Below are 17,122 nucleotides of genomic sequence, written 5' to 3'. Positions count from 1 at the left end.
GAGCCACAGTGTTGAATTACTATTTAGAGCTGGTGTCAGGTAAAGGCCTTTGGGGATATATAAATGGAGGACAGAAAATACTTCTCACCTTGACCAGACCAGAGTATTTTTTATGGGATCTCTCTGATCTGTGAGCAGTACTCTCTTTCTTTGTATTTGCATGAATACATGCACATGTGGGCATGCGTGTGTGTGTCCATGTGGGAAGTAGCCCCCTTGCACAGTGATTTAATCTGGCTTATCTCTTTTCTCAGCTCAGAATTTTCTACAGAGCATTCACCTAGGCCACAGGAAGAGGACCACAGGGCAAACACAAATATTTGAATGGCCCAATGAGCAAGTTGCACATCCATAAAATGAGAGGTTTGGTCTCTGTAACCTCTGAAGTCCTCTCCCATTCTTAGCATTTTGTGGTTCTAGGTACTGAGTCAAAAGTGGCTCTGCTCTTCCTGAATGCTCTGTCATTGGACCAGACATTTGTCTTTGTTTCTCTTCTCTGTTCATACCTGGCTGCCCAGTTCCTTTCTCTGGGCCCCCTTTGTTCCTTGATGCCTTCAAATCCTACTTGCTTTTAACTCCTTTGTACCCTCTATACTTTCTTACATTTTTCTGCAGCCCCCCTCCCTACCACATTATACCCTGGTCTCCAGGTCTCCACCTCTATTTCTGCCCACTGCTATCTGCATCCTGGCTCTTAACTGAAGTTATTTCCCTGGGCTCCTCTGAGGCCCCCCCCCCCCGCCCCCGGGATCCCCTATCACTGGTCCCTCTCACAGAAGCACACCTTTCTCCAAAGCCAAAGGATCAGGTATTCAGTGGCTCAGGTGACAAACCTGCTGTCAGGTTACAGATATTGTTCCCTGAAAGACCACACTACAGTGTCAGTGGCAACTCAGGCTGCCTGCAGTGCTCTGCCCTCACCTGGCTATTGCATACAAGGTGAGAATAACCAGAATTCACCTCTTACCAGTGCTCACCTGGAAACATGGCTCTGAGCCTCTGGGCCCTGCTGCTGCCGCTGTCCTGTGCAGGTGAGATGAACAGTGAGCAGGGCTGGGGATGAAGGGGATGGTTGCTGAAAAGAGACTTAAGAATGCAGAGATTAACCGGTTTCTATAAAAGATAAAGGAAAATGGTCAGAGACTGGAGCTAAGGGAGAAAATGAGGGTTAAGAAAGCAGGCCAAGACTTACTATAGTAAGTATTCAGTAGTATTCAGTAAAGGGACTCAGCTTGCCATCCTTGTCGCCTCATCTTTAGATCCAAGCTAGGACTGGGCTCCGGGCAGGACCGAATTGGGTTCTAGGCTCTTCCCCTTTAGTGACCTCTGGTTTCTCTTCTTACAGTGATTCTGGTCCCTACTGGGATTCAGTCCCTGGACCCTGGTCTCTCCCTCCTGAAGTCATTGCTCTCCACAATGGACCAAGCTCCTCAGGGGTCCCTCAGCCGCTCACAGTTCTCTGCATTCCTGGCCAACATTTCTTCTTCCTTTGGGCCTGGGAGAATGGGGGAGGGACCTGTGGGGGAGCCCCCACCTCTCCAGCCCCCTGCCCTCCGGCTCCACGACTTCCTAGTGACACTGAGAGGCAGCCCAGACTGGGAGCCAATGCTAGGTCTACTAGGGGATGTTCTGGCACTGCTGGGACAGGAGCAGACCCCCCGGGACTTCCTGGGGCACCAGGCAGGTGTGCTGGGTGGACTCGCAGAGGTGTTGCTAGGAGCCTTAGTTCCTGTGGGGCCCCCAACCCCTACCCGGCCCCCATGCACCCGTGATGGGCCCTCTGACTGCGTCCTGGTGGCTGACTGGTTGCCTTCTCTGCTGCTCTTGTTAGAGGGTACACGATGGCAGGCCCTGGTACAGGTGCAGTCCAGTGTGGACCCCACAAATGCCACAGGCCTCAATGGGAGGGAGCCAGCCCCCCACTTTTTACAGGGTCTGTTGGGTTTGCTCACCCCAGTAGGGGAGCCAGGCTCTGAGGAGGCTCTTTGGGGAGGTCTGCTGCGCACAGTGGGGGCCCCCCTCTATGCTGCCTTCCAGGAGGGGCTTCTCCGTGTCACTGACTCCCTACAGGATGAGGTCTTTTCCATTCTGGGGCAACCAGAGCCTGATGCCAATGGGCAGTGCCAGGGAGGTGAGTGCTGCTGGGTTCGGGGCTGGGCTGTGGCAGGACAAAGAAGGGGGGAGATTGGGGTAGTCCTCTTCCGTACTCTTTTCCCTCCTAGGCAACCTTCAACAGCTGCTTTTATGGTAAGTAACTCTCTTACCAGGAGAGGAGTTCTGAGGGAGTGGGCCTGGAAAGTTGTCAGCCTGCAGAATGGAGGAGGAGACTGATGGGAGGGCATTGTTTAGTGGTTTTCGAGCATGACTGTCTGGGTTGGTGTCCTAGCTCTGTTTACCTAGCCAAGTGACCTTGGGGTAGTTACATTCTCATTCTCATGCCTCAGTTTCCCTTCTTATAAAACATAGATAATATTAACAACCACAGAGTTGTTGAAAGGGATTGAATGGGTTGATGCTCTATGTGCAAGCCACTCAGAACTGTCTTGCACATAGTGCTTAATAATGTTACCTAATAAAGCTGGGGCATGGAAAGAAAGGATAAGACTGGATTCCTCCATCTTTACTGTTTCAGTACAACAATGTCAGAGCACTGTTAGACTTACTCAGTTGCAGGGCAGATTTCCTGATGTGAGGTCAACCAAAGGTTGTATTTAAGCTACCTAAAAGTATATGAAGAAAGGAGAAAGAAGGGAGCCAGGTGGACAGAAGGGACTCCAGCTGGGCTGCTCCTAGATGATTTTGTGCCTTGGCAGGACAGATCTTTCTCCTGCTCCCACCATCCCAGTATTTAAACCAGTAACACCTATACTCCCAGGGACCTTTTGGAAAAGCCTATGCTTGCCATCCCCCCATGCAGGGCTCTGGGCCAGGGTCAGAATGTTCAACTAAAGGTTAAACTGACCAGGTGATGCCTACTCCTCCCTCCTGCCCTCCCTCCAGGGGCATCCGGCACAACCTTTCCTGGGATGTCCAGGCGCTGGGCTTTCTGTCTGGATTGCCACCCCCACCCCCTGCCCTCCTCCACTGTCTGAGCACAGGTGTGCCTCTGCCCAGGGCTTCCCAGCTCTCAGCCCACATCAGCCCTCGCCAACAGCGAGCCATCTCTGTGGAGGCCCTCTGCGAGAACCACTCAGGTCCAGCACCACCCTACAGCATTTCCAACTTCTCCATCCACTTGCTCTGCCAGCACGCCAAGCCTGCCACCCCGCAGCCCCCTCCCAGCACCATTGCCATCTGCCAGACAGCTGTGTGGTATGCAGTCTCATGGGCACCAGGTGCCCAAGGCTGGCTACAGGCCTGCCATGACCAGTTTCCTGATCAGTTCCTGGAGGCAATATGTAACAACCTCTCCTTTTCAGCCTTGTCTGGCCCCAATCGCCGTCTGGTAAAGCGGCTCTGTGCTGGTCTTCTCCCACCCCCCACCAGCTGTCCTGAAGGACTGCCTTCTGTTCCCCTCACCCCAGAGATCTTCTGGGGCTGCTTCTTGGAGAATGAGACCCTGTGGGCTGAGCGGCTGTGTGGAGAGGCGGGTCTGCAGGCTGTGCCCCCCAGCAATCAGGCTTGGGTTCAGCATGTGTGCCAGGGCCCTACCCCAGATGCCACTGCCTTCCCACCCTGCCACATTGGACCTTGTGGGGAACGCTGCCCAGATGGGGGCAGCTTCCTGATGATGGTCTGTGCCAATGACACCATGTATGAAGCGCTTGTGCCCTTCTGGCCTTGGCTAGCAGGCCAGTGCAGGATAAGTCGTGGGGGCAATGACACTTGCTTCCTAGAGGGGCTACTGGGCCCTCTTCTGCCCTCTCTGCCACCACTGGGACCATCCCCACTGTGTCTGGCCCCAGCCCCCTTCCTGCTTGGCATGCTATCCCAATTGCCACGTTGTCAGTCCTCTGTACCAGCCCTTGCCCACTCCACACGCCTACACTATCTCCTGCGCCTGCTGACCTTTCTTCTGGGTCCAGGGGCTGGGGGGACTGAGGCCCAGGGGATGCTGGGTCAGGCCCTGATGCTCTCCAGTCTCCCAGACAACTGCTCCTTCTGGGATGCCTTCCGCCCAGAGGGCCGGCGCAGTGTGCTGCGGACAGTTGGGGAGTACCTGGAACAGGAGGAGCAGTGGACCCCGCTGGGCTTTGAACCCACTGCCAGCCCCAGCTCTGGTATAAACAAGATGGAGCTGCTGTCCTGCTTCAGTGTGAGTAATCTGCCAAGGTTAAAGCCCCTGGAACAGAGGGAAGGGCCTCCAAACAAATTCTCTAATACTGAGAGGTAGTAGTATAGTATAGTGTTTTAAGCACACAGCTCTGGAGTCAGACAGGCCTGAGTTCAGATCTTAGTTCTGTGATCAACCTTGGACAAGTGATTTAACCTCTCTGAGCAACATTTTTTTCACTTATAAATGAGGGAGAGTAACCGTGCCACTTTTTTCGGGTACCTGTAAGGATTACATAAGATTATACATGCTGTGGGCTTATGTATATAGCATGACACATAAACGTGCACTAGACGTTATCTCATTATTCTTTCTAACTCTTTGACTCTCCCCCTTTCTGCTCCAGAAAGGAAAGGTATCAAGTTGGAGGGATCTGACTCTGTCCCTAGAGAGTGAGAAGGCTGGCGAATATAGGAAGATAAGACAGAAATGAGAATAGTTCAGGGCAACCAGAAATCAGAAGACTTGAGTTCTGGGTTCAACTATGTCACACATTAGTGTGGTAATAGGAAAATAATTTAACTCAGATTTTCTGGACTTCTGTTCCTTCTCTGTAGAGTGAAGGGGCTACCATAATTCATTCATTGGGTGCCCCGTTATATGAAAGGCACTTTGCTAGGTTATGTAGCATATGTAAAGATTCCTTACTCCATGTTAGGGCCCACCTTTCTCAAGTCCTGTGTCCAGTGAAATGGGATTATACAGATTCATAGTTTTGGTTTGGATCTACAAGTATTTATTGAGCCAACAATGGACCTAGCATAGAAAAGGGTACAGGAGAAGTTTGAGACATCATCCTGGTTTAATGGAATTTAGTATCTGATGAGACACACATACAAGCTTCAGATGAAGGACAAGCATATAGCAAGTGGACTTGGAGTGCCTGGGGAATCTTCAGGAGGACAGAGGAGACAGCTCTTGGTATCTTGTCTGTCTCCCCACCAGCCTGTGCTATGGGATCTGCTCCAGAGGGAGAAGAGTGTTTGGGCCCTGCAGATTCTAGTGCAGGTAACAAATGGAGGGGTACATGGATGGAATGGGTAACAACTGTGGCATGAGGTCTCTGCCCAGTGAGGCCATGCCCACTTTAACCTCCTACTCCCAGGCATACCTGCACATGCCACCAGAAAATCTCCAGCAGCTGGTGCTTTCAGCAGAGAGGGAGGCTGCTCAGGGCTTCCTGACGCTCATGCACCGCTCCTGGGCCCAGCTTCAGGTGGGTATAGAGGGCAGGTGGGGGGGGGGGGGGGGAGGATGGAGGGAGACATCTGGGAATCAAGAGCACCTGGAACCTGGTGTGCAGAGGGCTTCCCCAGTGGAAGGAGAAGCTCAAAAGGAGATGGCGATAATACTGAGCATCTCCAGAGCCAGCATCCATTCCTATGCCCTCACAGGTGCCACCATCTGAGGAGCAGGCCCTGGGTCGCCTGACAGCCTTGTTGCTCCAGCAGTACCCACGCCTCACCTCCCAGCTCTTCATTGACCTGTCACCGCTCATCCCCTTCTTGGCTGTCTCTGACCTGATGCGCTTCCCACCATCCTTGTTGGCCAATGACAGTGTGTAAGGACCCCACACCACTCCTTCTGATCCTGTCAGGGTCAGCCAACCCCATCAGCCTATAGCAGCCCCTTCTTGAAATCCTCTCTGTTAAAATTAGGGAGAGTCTCCTTCTTGTCCATGATAGTAGGGCTTCAGACTGTGAGGGGGACAACAGGGGCCAAAGGTTAATACCCATTTCTCTCCCCAGACTGGCTGCCATCCGAGATTACAGCCCAGGAATGAGGCCTGAACAGAAGGAAGCTCTTGCAAAGCGACTGCTGGCCCCTGACCTGTTTGGGGAAGTGCCCGCCTGGTCCCAGGAGCTACTGTGGGCAGTGTTGCCCCTGCTCCCCCACCTCCCTCTGGAGAACTTTCTGCAGCTCAGCCCTCACCAGGTATGACATGATTTTCTTGACTAGCCCATCTTCTCCTAGGTGGAACAGGAGTCAGTAGTATGTCTCCTGGTGAGCTTCTCCCCACAAGTGTCCCACAGTGACCCAACATGAGCTGACCCTCCTCACCTCAGATCCAGGCCCTGGAGGATAGTTGGCCAGCAGCAGGTCTTGGGCCAGGGCATGCCCGGCATGTGCTACGAAGCCTGGTGAACCAGAGTGTCCAGGACGGAGAAGAGCAGGTGCGCAGGTGAGCAGTTGTGGGATCAGTGATCAAAGCCAAATTGGGAGAGAGGCTAGTGCAGCTGCCATGGTGGGTTGGGGGCCTAGGAAGGAAGGGTCAAAAAGGTAGGCAGCAGCCACAGGCAGTATAGGACTCCAGGACAGAGGCCTATCTATGGTACCCATATTTCCTAGTTTAGCAGAGTGCCTACTCCATATACCTACACGATCCCTACCTTAGTGCCAGCTTCAGTGACCACATGAAGGCCAGCTTCATGCCCTTCTCAGGCTGGGGTCCCTCGCCTGTTTCCTGAGCCCTGAGGAGCTGCAGAGCCTGGTACCCTTGAGTGATCCACTGGGGCCAGTAGAACGGGGGCTGCTGGAATGTGCGGCCAACGGGACCCTCAGCCCACAAGGACGGGTGAGCCCCTTGGCACAGGCCTACAAGAGTCCAGGCTTTCCTTGGGTCTGTGTGGATGACATGCTCAGTCATCTCAATCAAGCTTGAGCACAACAGTGCCAGCCCTCCCCTGACCTCTACTATCTCTGTTCCTTATTTCGTGGTCATCCTTATCTGTTACCACCTCTTCCTGACCCAATGCCGTTTGGTCTATGACACCCCAAACATACCCTTTGACATCTTAAACCCTATCTGTTCGTGTCCCATCTTTGGTTCTAAACCCTAGCCCAGGCCCTGGGAAATCCAGATGTGGGATTAGAGAGGAAGTTTAAGGTTCACTTGTCTTTTCTCCCCAGTCCCAAACTTTCTTTGGTTACAGGTGGCATATGAACTTCTGGGGGTATTGCGCTCATCTGGAGGAGCTGTGCTGAGCCCCCGGGAGCTGCGGGTCTGGGCCCCTCTCTTCCCTCAGCTGGGCCTCCGTTTCCTGCAGGAGCTGTCAGAGCCCCAGCTTAGAGCCATGCTTCCTGCCCTGCAGGGCACCAGTGTCACACCAGCCCAGGTGGGCCTGTCTCACTCTCTAACATCCACCTTCCAACCCCAGGAACCCCACTCAAGGGAATGACATTCAGGGATACCACCAGCTTCTCTGGAGCCTCCTTTTTCTCTGTCCCAAGGAGGACTCCCTCATCCCCCTTCTTCAGATCAAGAAGAGCCCAGAGCCAGGCTAGTCACTGGGGTGGTATCAAGGAAACTAGAAGTTTTAAAGGGTAGGTCCTAGGGACCTGCATAAAACCTGGCTACCAGGACTTGAGTGCTGTTGTTTCATCCCATCCCACCTTAGGCTGTCTTACTGCTTGGACGGCTCCTCCCTAGGCATGATGTGAGTAGCAACAACTTCTCAATGTCCCTCAGAGGTCCCTGTCCCCCTTTCCTTGGCTCTCACATCTGCCCCTTCTTCCCTCTCAGTTCCTCAGACCTGCTGCCTTGCTGTACTGTGATTGTTGTCTTCCCAACCACCCTGCTTCTCTTCTTCAGGACTCTTGTCTCTCTTGCTCCCCAGCTGTCCCTGGAGGAACTCTGCTCCTTGCACCCTCTGCTGCCAGGCCTCAGCTCCCAGACACTCCAGGCCATCCCTAGGCGAGTTCTGGTTGGGGCCTGTTCCTGCCTGGCCCCTGAACTGTCACGCCTCTCAGCTTGCCAGACTGCAGCATTGCTGCAGACCTTTCGGGTATGAGAGTAGCAGGGAGGATGAGACATTCAGGGATGTGGGCTCTGGTTAAGAGGAGGGCATCTTCCCTGTGGCCAGGGAAGGCCTCCCATACCTCCCCACTTCCTTACACACACACACACACACACACACACACACACACACACACACTGCTGATTCTCATGCAGGTGAAAGACGGCGTTAAAAACATAGGTACAACAGGTGCCAGTGCAGCTGTGTGTATCCCTGGTCAGGTACGTGTGGGATCTCCCAACTAAGCTCCTCTCCATGTCCCCGGGTAGTTTCATATGACTGGTGCTGCCTCCTATACTCTCCCTGCAGTGGCCCTGAGCATCCAAGTTGACTCTGTTTACACCAAGACATTAGCAGCTCTCCCCAGTTCCAGTTACATGACAGCATGACCCACACTGTCCTATAATGTCAAAACCAGAAGGGTCTGAGAAATCTTCCAGGCCAACGAACCTGCTTTCAGATAAAGAGAGCAAAGCTCAGAGAGTCTGAGGGAGATCAGTTCATCAGGTGCCTGAATAGCAGCAATACTTGACCACATCCACCTTCATTGTGAGGGCTCTCTGGTGTGTGTTGCTATAGTGGCACATGCCATCCACCCTTTCCCTAGTTTTGGTCCCTTCCCACCCCCATGATGCCCCTCTTACCTATCATTACTCTGCTACACACATCCTCACCAGCAGCCCATCCCCACCACCTGGCCAGACTGCCTGCTTCCCCTGCTCCCACTAAAGCTGCTACAGCTGGACTCTGCGGCTCTTCTGGCTAACCGAAGGCGCTACCGGGAGCTGCCCTGGTCTGAGCAGCAGGTAATTCTCCTCACTTACTCCAGAACTATCCTCTATGTTCCACCTCTTTTATCTGTCAGCCCTAGATTGGTCACATTATCTCCAGCATCCTTTATAATGTGACTTGCTTTGCTTTATTCCTTCTCCCTCCCCCTTACTTCCCCCCCCCCCCCCATCTCCAAGAGAGGAGTGTACATTTGGGAGAGTAGGAGGCTGGTGGATCCACAGGGTGGGGAGGGAGGGCTAGGTCCAAAGCATCTTAGGTCCTTGGGCAATATCTCTGCTGGGGGGCTGCTCCTCTTTCTTTCTCCTGTAGGCTCAGTTTCTCTGGAAGAAGATGCAGGTGCCCACCAACCTGACACTTAGGAATCTGCAGTGAGTAACTTGTGTTGAGCAGAATTTAATTCAACTAACATTTTTTGAGACTTCCCATGTGCCAGGCCCCATATGATATGCAATGGGACATGCGAGGATGGATGATGCATAGTCCCAGCGTGTGGGCCTTCTCTTGGCTCCTCCTCCCTTTACTCTCTTGCCTTCCCATAGCACCACACCTATCCTGACTAGTTTAAGGGATTCAGAACACCTGGATTCAGGTCCCAGCCCTGAGACCTATTCATGGCCTTGAGCAAGTCATTTAATCCTCTAAGCTTCAGTTTTTTTCTTCTGTGGAAGGAGAATTACAATAGTACCTACCTCATAGGATGTGGTTGTGAAGATTACATGAGGTAAGGCATATAAAGTACTTAATATAGTTCCTGGCCCAGTGAAATCTCCCAATAGATATTTGCTGTTGTTAGTTTAATCCAAGGTGACCTCAGAGCTACTGGCCATGCAGCAATAAACAGGAACAAGTAAGTATCACTTTCCTTTCACCCACAGTAAAGGAATCATGGGCTTCAGAATCTAAAGATATAGCTCTACGCTCAGTTTACCACATTTTTAATAGAATGATGTTCGGAATATCCCTTGACGTCTGTGAACGTTTATTTTCCTCTCTGATAAACAGTGATGATGTTGTGGTTTTCTATGGAAAGCCATTTCTCAAACTGTAAATTACCATAAATGAATTCTGTACTTGTGTTGAGAGTATCAGTATCAAGGAGCAGACAGACCACAGCATGTGTTGAATGAGCATCTACCCACTCACATACCTACAGGGCTCTGGGCACCCTGGCAGGGGGCATGTCGTGTGAGTTTCTGCAGCAGATCAACTCAATGGCAAACTTCCTTGAAGTAGTGCACATGATCTATCAGCTGCCCACTGGAGTTCGAGGGAGTCTGGTGAGAGGGGTGCTTAAACATTAGTGGAGCAGGGAGGCAGGGATCCTGGGTACCGAATCTGGCCCCTATGCTTAGCTCTATTCTGACCTGTTTCCCCATCCTATCCTACAGAGAGCCTGTATCTGGGTGGAGCTACAGCGGAGGATGACAATGCCAGAGCCAGAGCTGGCAACCATGGGGCCAGAACTGAGTGGGCTAGACACCAGGCTACTCTTGGATTTACCGTAAGTGCTACAACTGGAGACACTGGATCCCTAGACGTCTCAACCTGGGGTAGAAGGTCTGCCCTTAGGAAATGCCCTAAGGTGGAAGTTTTCTGTCTGGTGGTCCTCTGCCATCAGTTATAGCCCAAAGCAGAGGATTCTACTCAAAGTTGCTCTATGTTTTGACTGGCTCCCAGAACATGACCCCAACATAGGACAGCTAATGGTGGGCAACACTATGATGTGGGCTGCCAAACAATCATAGTATAACCTAGGCCACATTAATAGAGATAGAGTATCTGAACTGAGGGAGTCAATGGTCCAACTCACCCTAGAAGATTATAGTCTGCTTAAGCCACCATGTTGTCAGTGTGTTCAGTGGAGTACAGAAAGAGCGTGTATGAAACATGATAAATGCCTTTAAATACTCCTAAGGCTATCAAATAGAAAATAGATTAGCATGTTTCTGAATGGCTCCATTGGGCATCACAATGACCAATGAGTAAAAATCAGATTTGAAAAATACAAGGAAAACTGATGTAGCAAATTCCCAACATCAGAGCTATTCAAGCCTGGGCCGAATGGTCTCATTGCAGGAATGTTGTAGAGCACATTTAAGTATGGATAAGGGTTGTGGGGAGAGAAAATTCATGAATGTAAGGGTCCTCTTAACACAGAGACTCTAGGAGTTTTATGAGTATCTCTCTCCCAGGCTTCCTTTCTCATTTTGCCCCCATCTGCCCCATTGCCATCTGAACTGTAAGTTAGAGTAGGAAAAGGCTAGTATTAGTCTTCCTAGGGATGAGGTGATGGTAAAGCAGTTGATTCCATCCTTACATTTTTATAGGCCTTTCCACAGATTTTGGCTTTTGTGCTATGCAGCCTAGTTCCAGTTCCAGAATTGGCAGCCCTAGATAGAATACACTTCTGAAACCTGGACAAAAGGGCTTTTAAAAAAGCCATTGAAATCTATTTAAATTTATTGGTTCTTGGAGATAATTTAGAATCCTAAGGACCTAGATAAGTTTCTAGACCATGAGTTGGAAAACCTGAGTTCCCCATCTATGAAAGAGGAATAAGAAAAATACCTGTCCTTCCGACTTCAGCCAGGTCACGATCTCGCGGTCCGTGAGTTCGAGCCCCGCGTCAGGCTCTGGGCTGATGGCTCGGAGCCTGGAGCCTGTTTCCGATTCTGTGTCTCCCTCTCTCTCTGCCCCTCCCCCGTTCATGCTCTGTCTCTCTCTGTCCCAAAAATAAATAAAAAACGTTGAAAAAAAAAAATTTTAAAAAAGAAAAATACCTGTCTTACCCCAAAGTTTTGTCATAAGGTTCAAATAAGAGAATACTATAAAAGGGCTTGGTAAATTGTGCAGCACTATGCAAATGAGAGAGGACTTCCCCACAAAAAGTAGAGGAAGGGTGACCCTGTGGAAAAAAGGACTTGGGAGTAAGATCCCACCATCTCTGTGAGCTGGTTTTCTAATCTATAACATGGGGGGGGGGGGGATTTTTTTAAAGTTTATTTTTATTTGTTTTGAGAGAGAGATAGAGAGCAAGTGGGGGAGGGGAAGAGAGAGAGGGAGACAGAATCCCAAGCAGACTCCACACTGTTAGCATAGAGCCTAACGAGGGGCTCGAACTCATAGACCATGAGATCATGACGTGAGCTGAATTCAAGAGTCAGACGCTTAACCAACTGAACCACCCAGGTGCCCCAAATGGGGAGAAATTTTAAAGATATTTAATATTTGGGACTTTTGATTCCATTAGATAAGGTAGGGTCATTTGTCATTTTTCCTGAGGAAGACTAGAAATATGGCACTCCTTTTGTTCTCTCCTTTTAAACACTATGAAGGGAATTGCATCTGGGGCAGTTTAATATCAGATCCTGTCCAGGGCCATAGGGTTTGGTCTGATGTTACCTCTTGTCTAGGCAATGTGGCATTCTGTTATCCCTTCTCAACAGGACTCATTTCTGAATGCCCCTGTTGTCAAATTGCTATAGGGTCCGGTTGATGGATAGACTGTCCAATGAATCTATTATGTTGGTGGTGGGGCTGGTACGAGGAGCTCCAGAGCAGCTGCTGGCACTGACCCCACTCCACCGGGTGGCCCTGGCAGAGAGGGCACTACAAAAGTTGGTAAGAGTCCAACGTACCAGACTCGGAACTGCTGCCTGGACAATTTTTACCTCTCAGACAATGCTCTCTATCTTCTAGGCCTAGCCCCACACTTTTGTTGCCAAAAAGGTTCTTGTCCAGAAGGCCCTAGCCCCTAGATATATCTCTAGGTTCCATCCCAACCTATCTCTAGGTTCATATTTTTTGTCCACATTCCTTAGAGTCCAAGAAATCCCTTGGATTCCAACTCCTAGCCTTTCTGCCTGTTCCTATCTGGGCTCATTATTTAAGAAAGTAAACAATGGCAGTGAACATCGTAGGGTCTTGAGTTGGGAGCTGGAGGGAGGGAAAATCAAAGGTTTTGGTGTCTTGATCAAAGAATCTGGTCCTCTGAGTCAGAGATGCATTGTCCCAAGGCCTGATGCCCCCTCCAGGCTCCAAAGGAGACAACAGTCTCAAGGGAAGTGCTGGAGACATTGGGCCCCTTGGTTGGATTCCTGGGGATAGAGAGTACACGACGGATCCCCCTACCGATCCTGCTGGGCCAACTCAATCAGCTGCAGGGCTTCTGCCTAGGAGAGCCATTTGCCACAGAGCTGGGATGGCTCTTGTCACAGGAGCCTGCTCTTGGGTATGAACCTTCGGGAACTTCTAATTCTGACTCATCCTATACCCACTCTCTTAACCACCATCATCAGTGGCAGATCATTGAATAAATATACACAAGGTCCCTTGGAGCCCTGAGTCCCCATGTCCTCTTTTCCCCTTCCTTTCCCTCACAGTTGTCTCAGCATCCCAGCCCCTGATCTTCTTCCTGTCCCCCAGGAAGCCAGAGTTGTGGAGCCAGGGTGAAGTAGAGCAAGCTGGACGCCTAGTACTCACTCTGTCTACTGAAGCTATTTCCTTGATCCCCAGGGTGAGGTGAAGGAACAAGGGAGGGAGTAAGAGCAGAGAGGGGACTGGTGAGCTGGCTTTGGGGAGCTAAGAGCAAGGAGACTGAGGGCAAGGGATGTGAAGCCTGAATCTGGGGGAAACTGCTAAAAAGAGATAGGACTTTAAAATTATAGCTGCAGCAGCTGGCCCTGACCTGCCCAGGTCTCCCCACCCTCCATCTACCATCTCACACAGGAGGCCTTGGGCCAAGAGACTCTGGAGCGGCTCCTAGAGAAGCAGCAGAGTTGGGAGCAGAGCAGAGTTGGACAGCTATGTGGAAGACCACAGCTTGCTTCCAAGAAAGCTGCCTTGGTAGCTGGGGTTGTACGGCCCACTGCAGAAGATCTCCCAGGTGAAACTACCCAAATATTCATGTCTATCAGGGTGTATAGGAAAGAGTATCCAGAAATGTAGACAGAAGTCGGGCTCTAGGTATGCTGTGCCCTTTGAGCAGATTTGCACACCTTCTGCTCTCTGGGCTTGGGTTTTCTCATCTATAAACCATAGTGGTTAGAGGGATAATTTTCAAGGTCTTTTCTGGTTCTAGGGTTCTATAGCTCTGGACATTTATAACTCATTACATTATTAGCCCAGGACTTACCTTTTCCTGTTCTCTTATCCATATTAGCAGCTGACCCACTCTAAGCTTGGCTCTATGCTAGAGTATGGTGCTGTCTGCTGGGAAGATGCTTAGGATGTAGGAGGGAGATGCTAGTGAGACCTGAGTTCTGATCTAGACCTGCCATTAAATCCCTAGGCAACCCCTTCAGCCTTCCATTTATACAATGAGGGACTTATCCTTTTTAGTCACTTGTTCTAATATCCCTTGAGTCCTGTAATTCTCATACTATAGTAATCCTTTGGCCCATACTGTCTATGTTACCCTATCCTCCAAAGGTTGGAGGGGTCATTCCACCTATAGATATTTCTGTGGGCATAGTTTAATTCTACACTGACCCCCTGTGCCTGCCTTCCCCCTTCAGAACCTGTGCCAAATTGTGCAGATATACGAGGGACATTCCCAGCAGCCTGGTCAGCAACCCAGATTGCAGGGATGGAGCTCTCAGACTTTGAGGACTGCCTGGAATTATTCGCAGGAGACCCAGGACTTGGGCCTGAGGAACTACGGGCAGCTATGGGCAAGGCAAAACAGGTTAGGGATGGAGGGGCCAACATGAGGAAGCTGGTTGGGTGTGGTATGAGACACAAGGGAGTGGATAGCTGGGGAAAAGTGGAGGAAATAGGAGATGAAAGAATGAGAGTGGATCCTGAGTAGGAAGTCAGAGAGGATGAATATGGAGAAAAGGAAGCTAGTGCAATGGGCAGAGGGAAGAAGGCAGTGGTTACCAAACTTTAGGGTGTATCAAAATTATCCAGGGAGTAGGTTTTTAAAATGCTGGTGCCAGGGTCCTATGCTAGACTCACTGAAGAATCTTTTTTTGGGGGAAGAATCTTCTGAGGGCTCTGGGGGATCAGCATTTCAACAGGCACTCCTAGTGAGTCTGGTGCACATAAGGTTTAGAATCCATGGACTATGATCTGCTATTCTTCTATACTGAGACTCTAGCATCTTTCAGTAACACCTTAGTCAGAACCTTAATCCAACCCTCTCATTTTACAGTTGAGGAAACTAAAGACCCAGAGAGGCAAGTGATTTGCCTAGAGTTCACAGCGAAGGTCAGAGGCATGACTAAGACCAAGCATTCTGACTCCTAGTCCAGTGCTTTTCCACTCACATTGTTCCTCTTTCTCCTAGTTGTGGGGTCCTCCCCGGGGATTCCGTCCTGAGCAGATCCTGCAGCTAGGTCGGCTCTTAATAGGTTTAGGAGAGCGGGAACTACAGGAGCTGATCCTAGTGGACTGGGGAGTGCTGAGCACCCTGGGGCAGATAGATGGCTGGAGCTCCATCCAGGTAACACCTTCCCTTTTCCTACCTTCCAAACTTCTATTCCACAGATCTAGGCCTTTAGGTCACCTAACACCTAAAGAATTTTTTTTCTGTTACCCTGCTTGGCCATTCTTTCTATTAAAATAGAATACCCCCTACTTGTGGCCTTAGGAACTCTGTGATTTATTCACTTTGAGGTCTGGACACATAAAACTCCCTCCTGACTGTCTTCCCTGAGGCCTTCTCTTTTTTGGATCCTCAATCTTCCTCATGGCTATTGGATCATCAGTTCTTAATAATACAAGTATAAAATCCAGTAGCACTTGTCTCTTCCCCAACCATGAATTTACCCATGAATTCCTTGTGATTTCTCTCCTTATTCTGTGCCCTCCATCTCCATCCCAGCTCCGGGTTGTGGTCTCCAGTTTCTTGCGGCAGAGTGGCCGGCATGTGAGCCACCTGGACTTCCTTCATCTGACTGCACTGGGTTATACACTCTGTGGACTTCGGCCAGAGGAGCTACAGCATATCAGCAGTTGGGAATTTAGGTCATCTGTGGAGGGGATGTGTGGGTGGTGGTGCTCATGTAAAGGTGGACTCACTGGGGATGGAAGACCCATGGTGGAGTGGTCCCATGGAGGAAGGGACCTCACCTGAAGCCATCTATACTCCCATCTCATAACCATGGACCCTATCACTGTGGCTGAATATACTTTCTTTCTTTCCACTCTTCCGCAGCCAAGCAGCTCTCTTCCTGGGCAATCTGCATCTCCAGTGTTCTGAGGAGCAACTGGAAGTTCTGGCCCAGCTCCTTGTGCTGCCGGGTGGTTTTGGTCCAGTCAGTAACTGGGGGCCTGAGATCTTCACTGAAATCGGCACAATAGCAGGTAGGGAGGCTGGGCCACTGCTGGTGCTAGCTGTTAGAGGTTGGTTTCCCTACCATGGATGGACTGGGTGGAGGACTGCTCTGGAATTCTTAAGGTGGGAGTCTGAGAAGGCATTTAGGTAAGAGGTTGGAGATGTGTTGGGAAAGGTGTATGGCCGGGTATTTGGGGAGAGGTTAGAGAAGTCTATAGTCTGTAGGTTTGAAGAGAAGGGGGAAGCCCAGTATAAGACAATGTTTGGATGCCCATCCCACTTGCTTCAACAGCAGGGATCCCAGACCTGGCTCTTTCAGCACTGCTGCAGGAACAGATCCAGGGCCTTACCCCTCTTGCTATTTCTGTCATCCCTGCTCCTAAATTTGCTGTAAGTATTTAAGAACTGGGGTCTGAGGTGACCACACAGAGCCAGGGCCCAATGGGGGCTATATTGGATGTACTAATTTCTGCTCCCACCCCCAGGTGGTGTTCAGTCCCACCCAGCTATCTAGTCTCACGAGTGTTCAGGCTATGGCTGTCACTCCTGAACAAATGGCCTTTCTGAGTCCTGAGCAGCGACGAGCAGTTGCATGGGCCCAGCATGAGGGGAAGGACAGCCCAGAACAGCAGGGTGAGTTCCCAAATGCACAGCTTGCCCCACTAACTCCTGACCCAGAATCTGACCCCAAACTTGATGCTATCTGGTTCACAGAACCCATTCAGGGAGACCCCTGAAGCAAAGGGATCTAGGCAGACAGTTTCCATGTATCAGTGGTTCTTGGGGAACAGAGTTTTGATATTCCTCCCATTTTCTGTCTCATTATAGGTCGAAGCACAGCCTGGGGCCTTCAGGACTGGTCACAGCCCTCCTGGGCCATGGCATTGACCATCTGCTTCCTTGGCAACCTGCTTTGAACCTGTCTCCACAGTTAAAGAGAAAGATTGTTGGGAAAGAAACTTTAATAAAGTGCAAATGGAA

General features: G+C 50.6%; 1 protein-coding gene across 1 annotated transcript; it reads left to right on the top strand.

Moving 5' to 3' along the window:
* The first annotated feature begins 771 nt into the window (after positions 1–771).
* Positions 772–17,121, top strand: STRC (stereocilin). Its single transcript, XM_049613513.1, has 29 exons — positions 772–1,031; positions 1,346–2,131; positions 2,223–2,247; positions 3,001–4,255; positions 5,219–5,281; positions 5,379–5,489; positions 5,668–5,834; positions 6,022–6,208; positions 6,340–6,455; positions 6,716–6,848; positions 7,207–7,389; positions 7,672–7,710; positions 7,891–8,058; positions 8,226–8,291; positions 8,751–8,876; positions 9,172–9,230; positions 10,016–10,139; positions 10,251–10,363; positions 12,348–12,483; positions 12,897–13,093; positions 13,288–13,378; positions 13,591–13,747; positions 14,379–14,548; positions 15,152–15,307; positions 15,689–15,831; positions 16,022–16,170; positions 16,434–16,531; positions 16,627–16,774; positions 16,970–17,121. The coding sequence occupies exons 1-29, from the start codon at positions 986–988 to the stop codon at positions 17,056–17,058; spliced, it is 5,301 nt and encodes a 1,766-aa protein (XP_049469470.1). The 5' UTR covers positions 772–985; the 3' UTR covers positions 17,059–17,121.
* The last annotated feature ends 1 nt before the right edge of the window (position 17,122 follows it).

Source organism: Panthera uncia, assembly GCF_023721935.1.
Source record: "Panthera uncia isolate 11264 chromosome B3 unlocalized genomic scaffold, Puncia_PCG_1.0 HiC_scaffold_1, whole genome shotgun sequence".
Classification (NCBI taxonomy): Eukaryota; Metazoa; Chordata; class Mammalia; order Carnivora; family Felidae; genus Panthera; species Panthera uncia.
The sequence above is the reverse complement of the archived record's forward strand: the minus strand, read 5'-3'. Positions and strand labels throughout refer to the sequence as shown.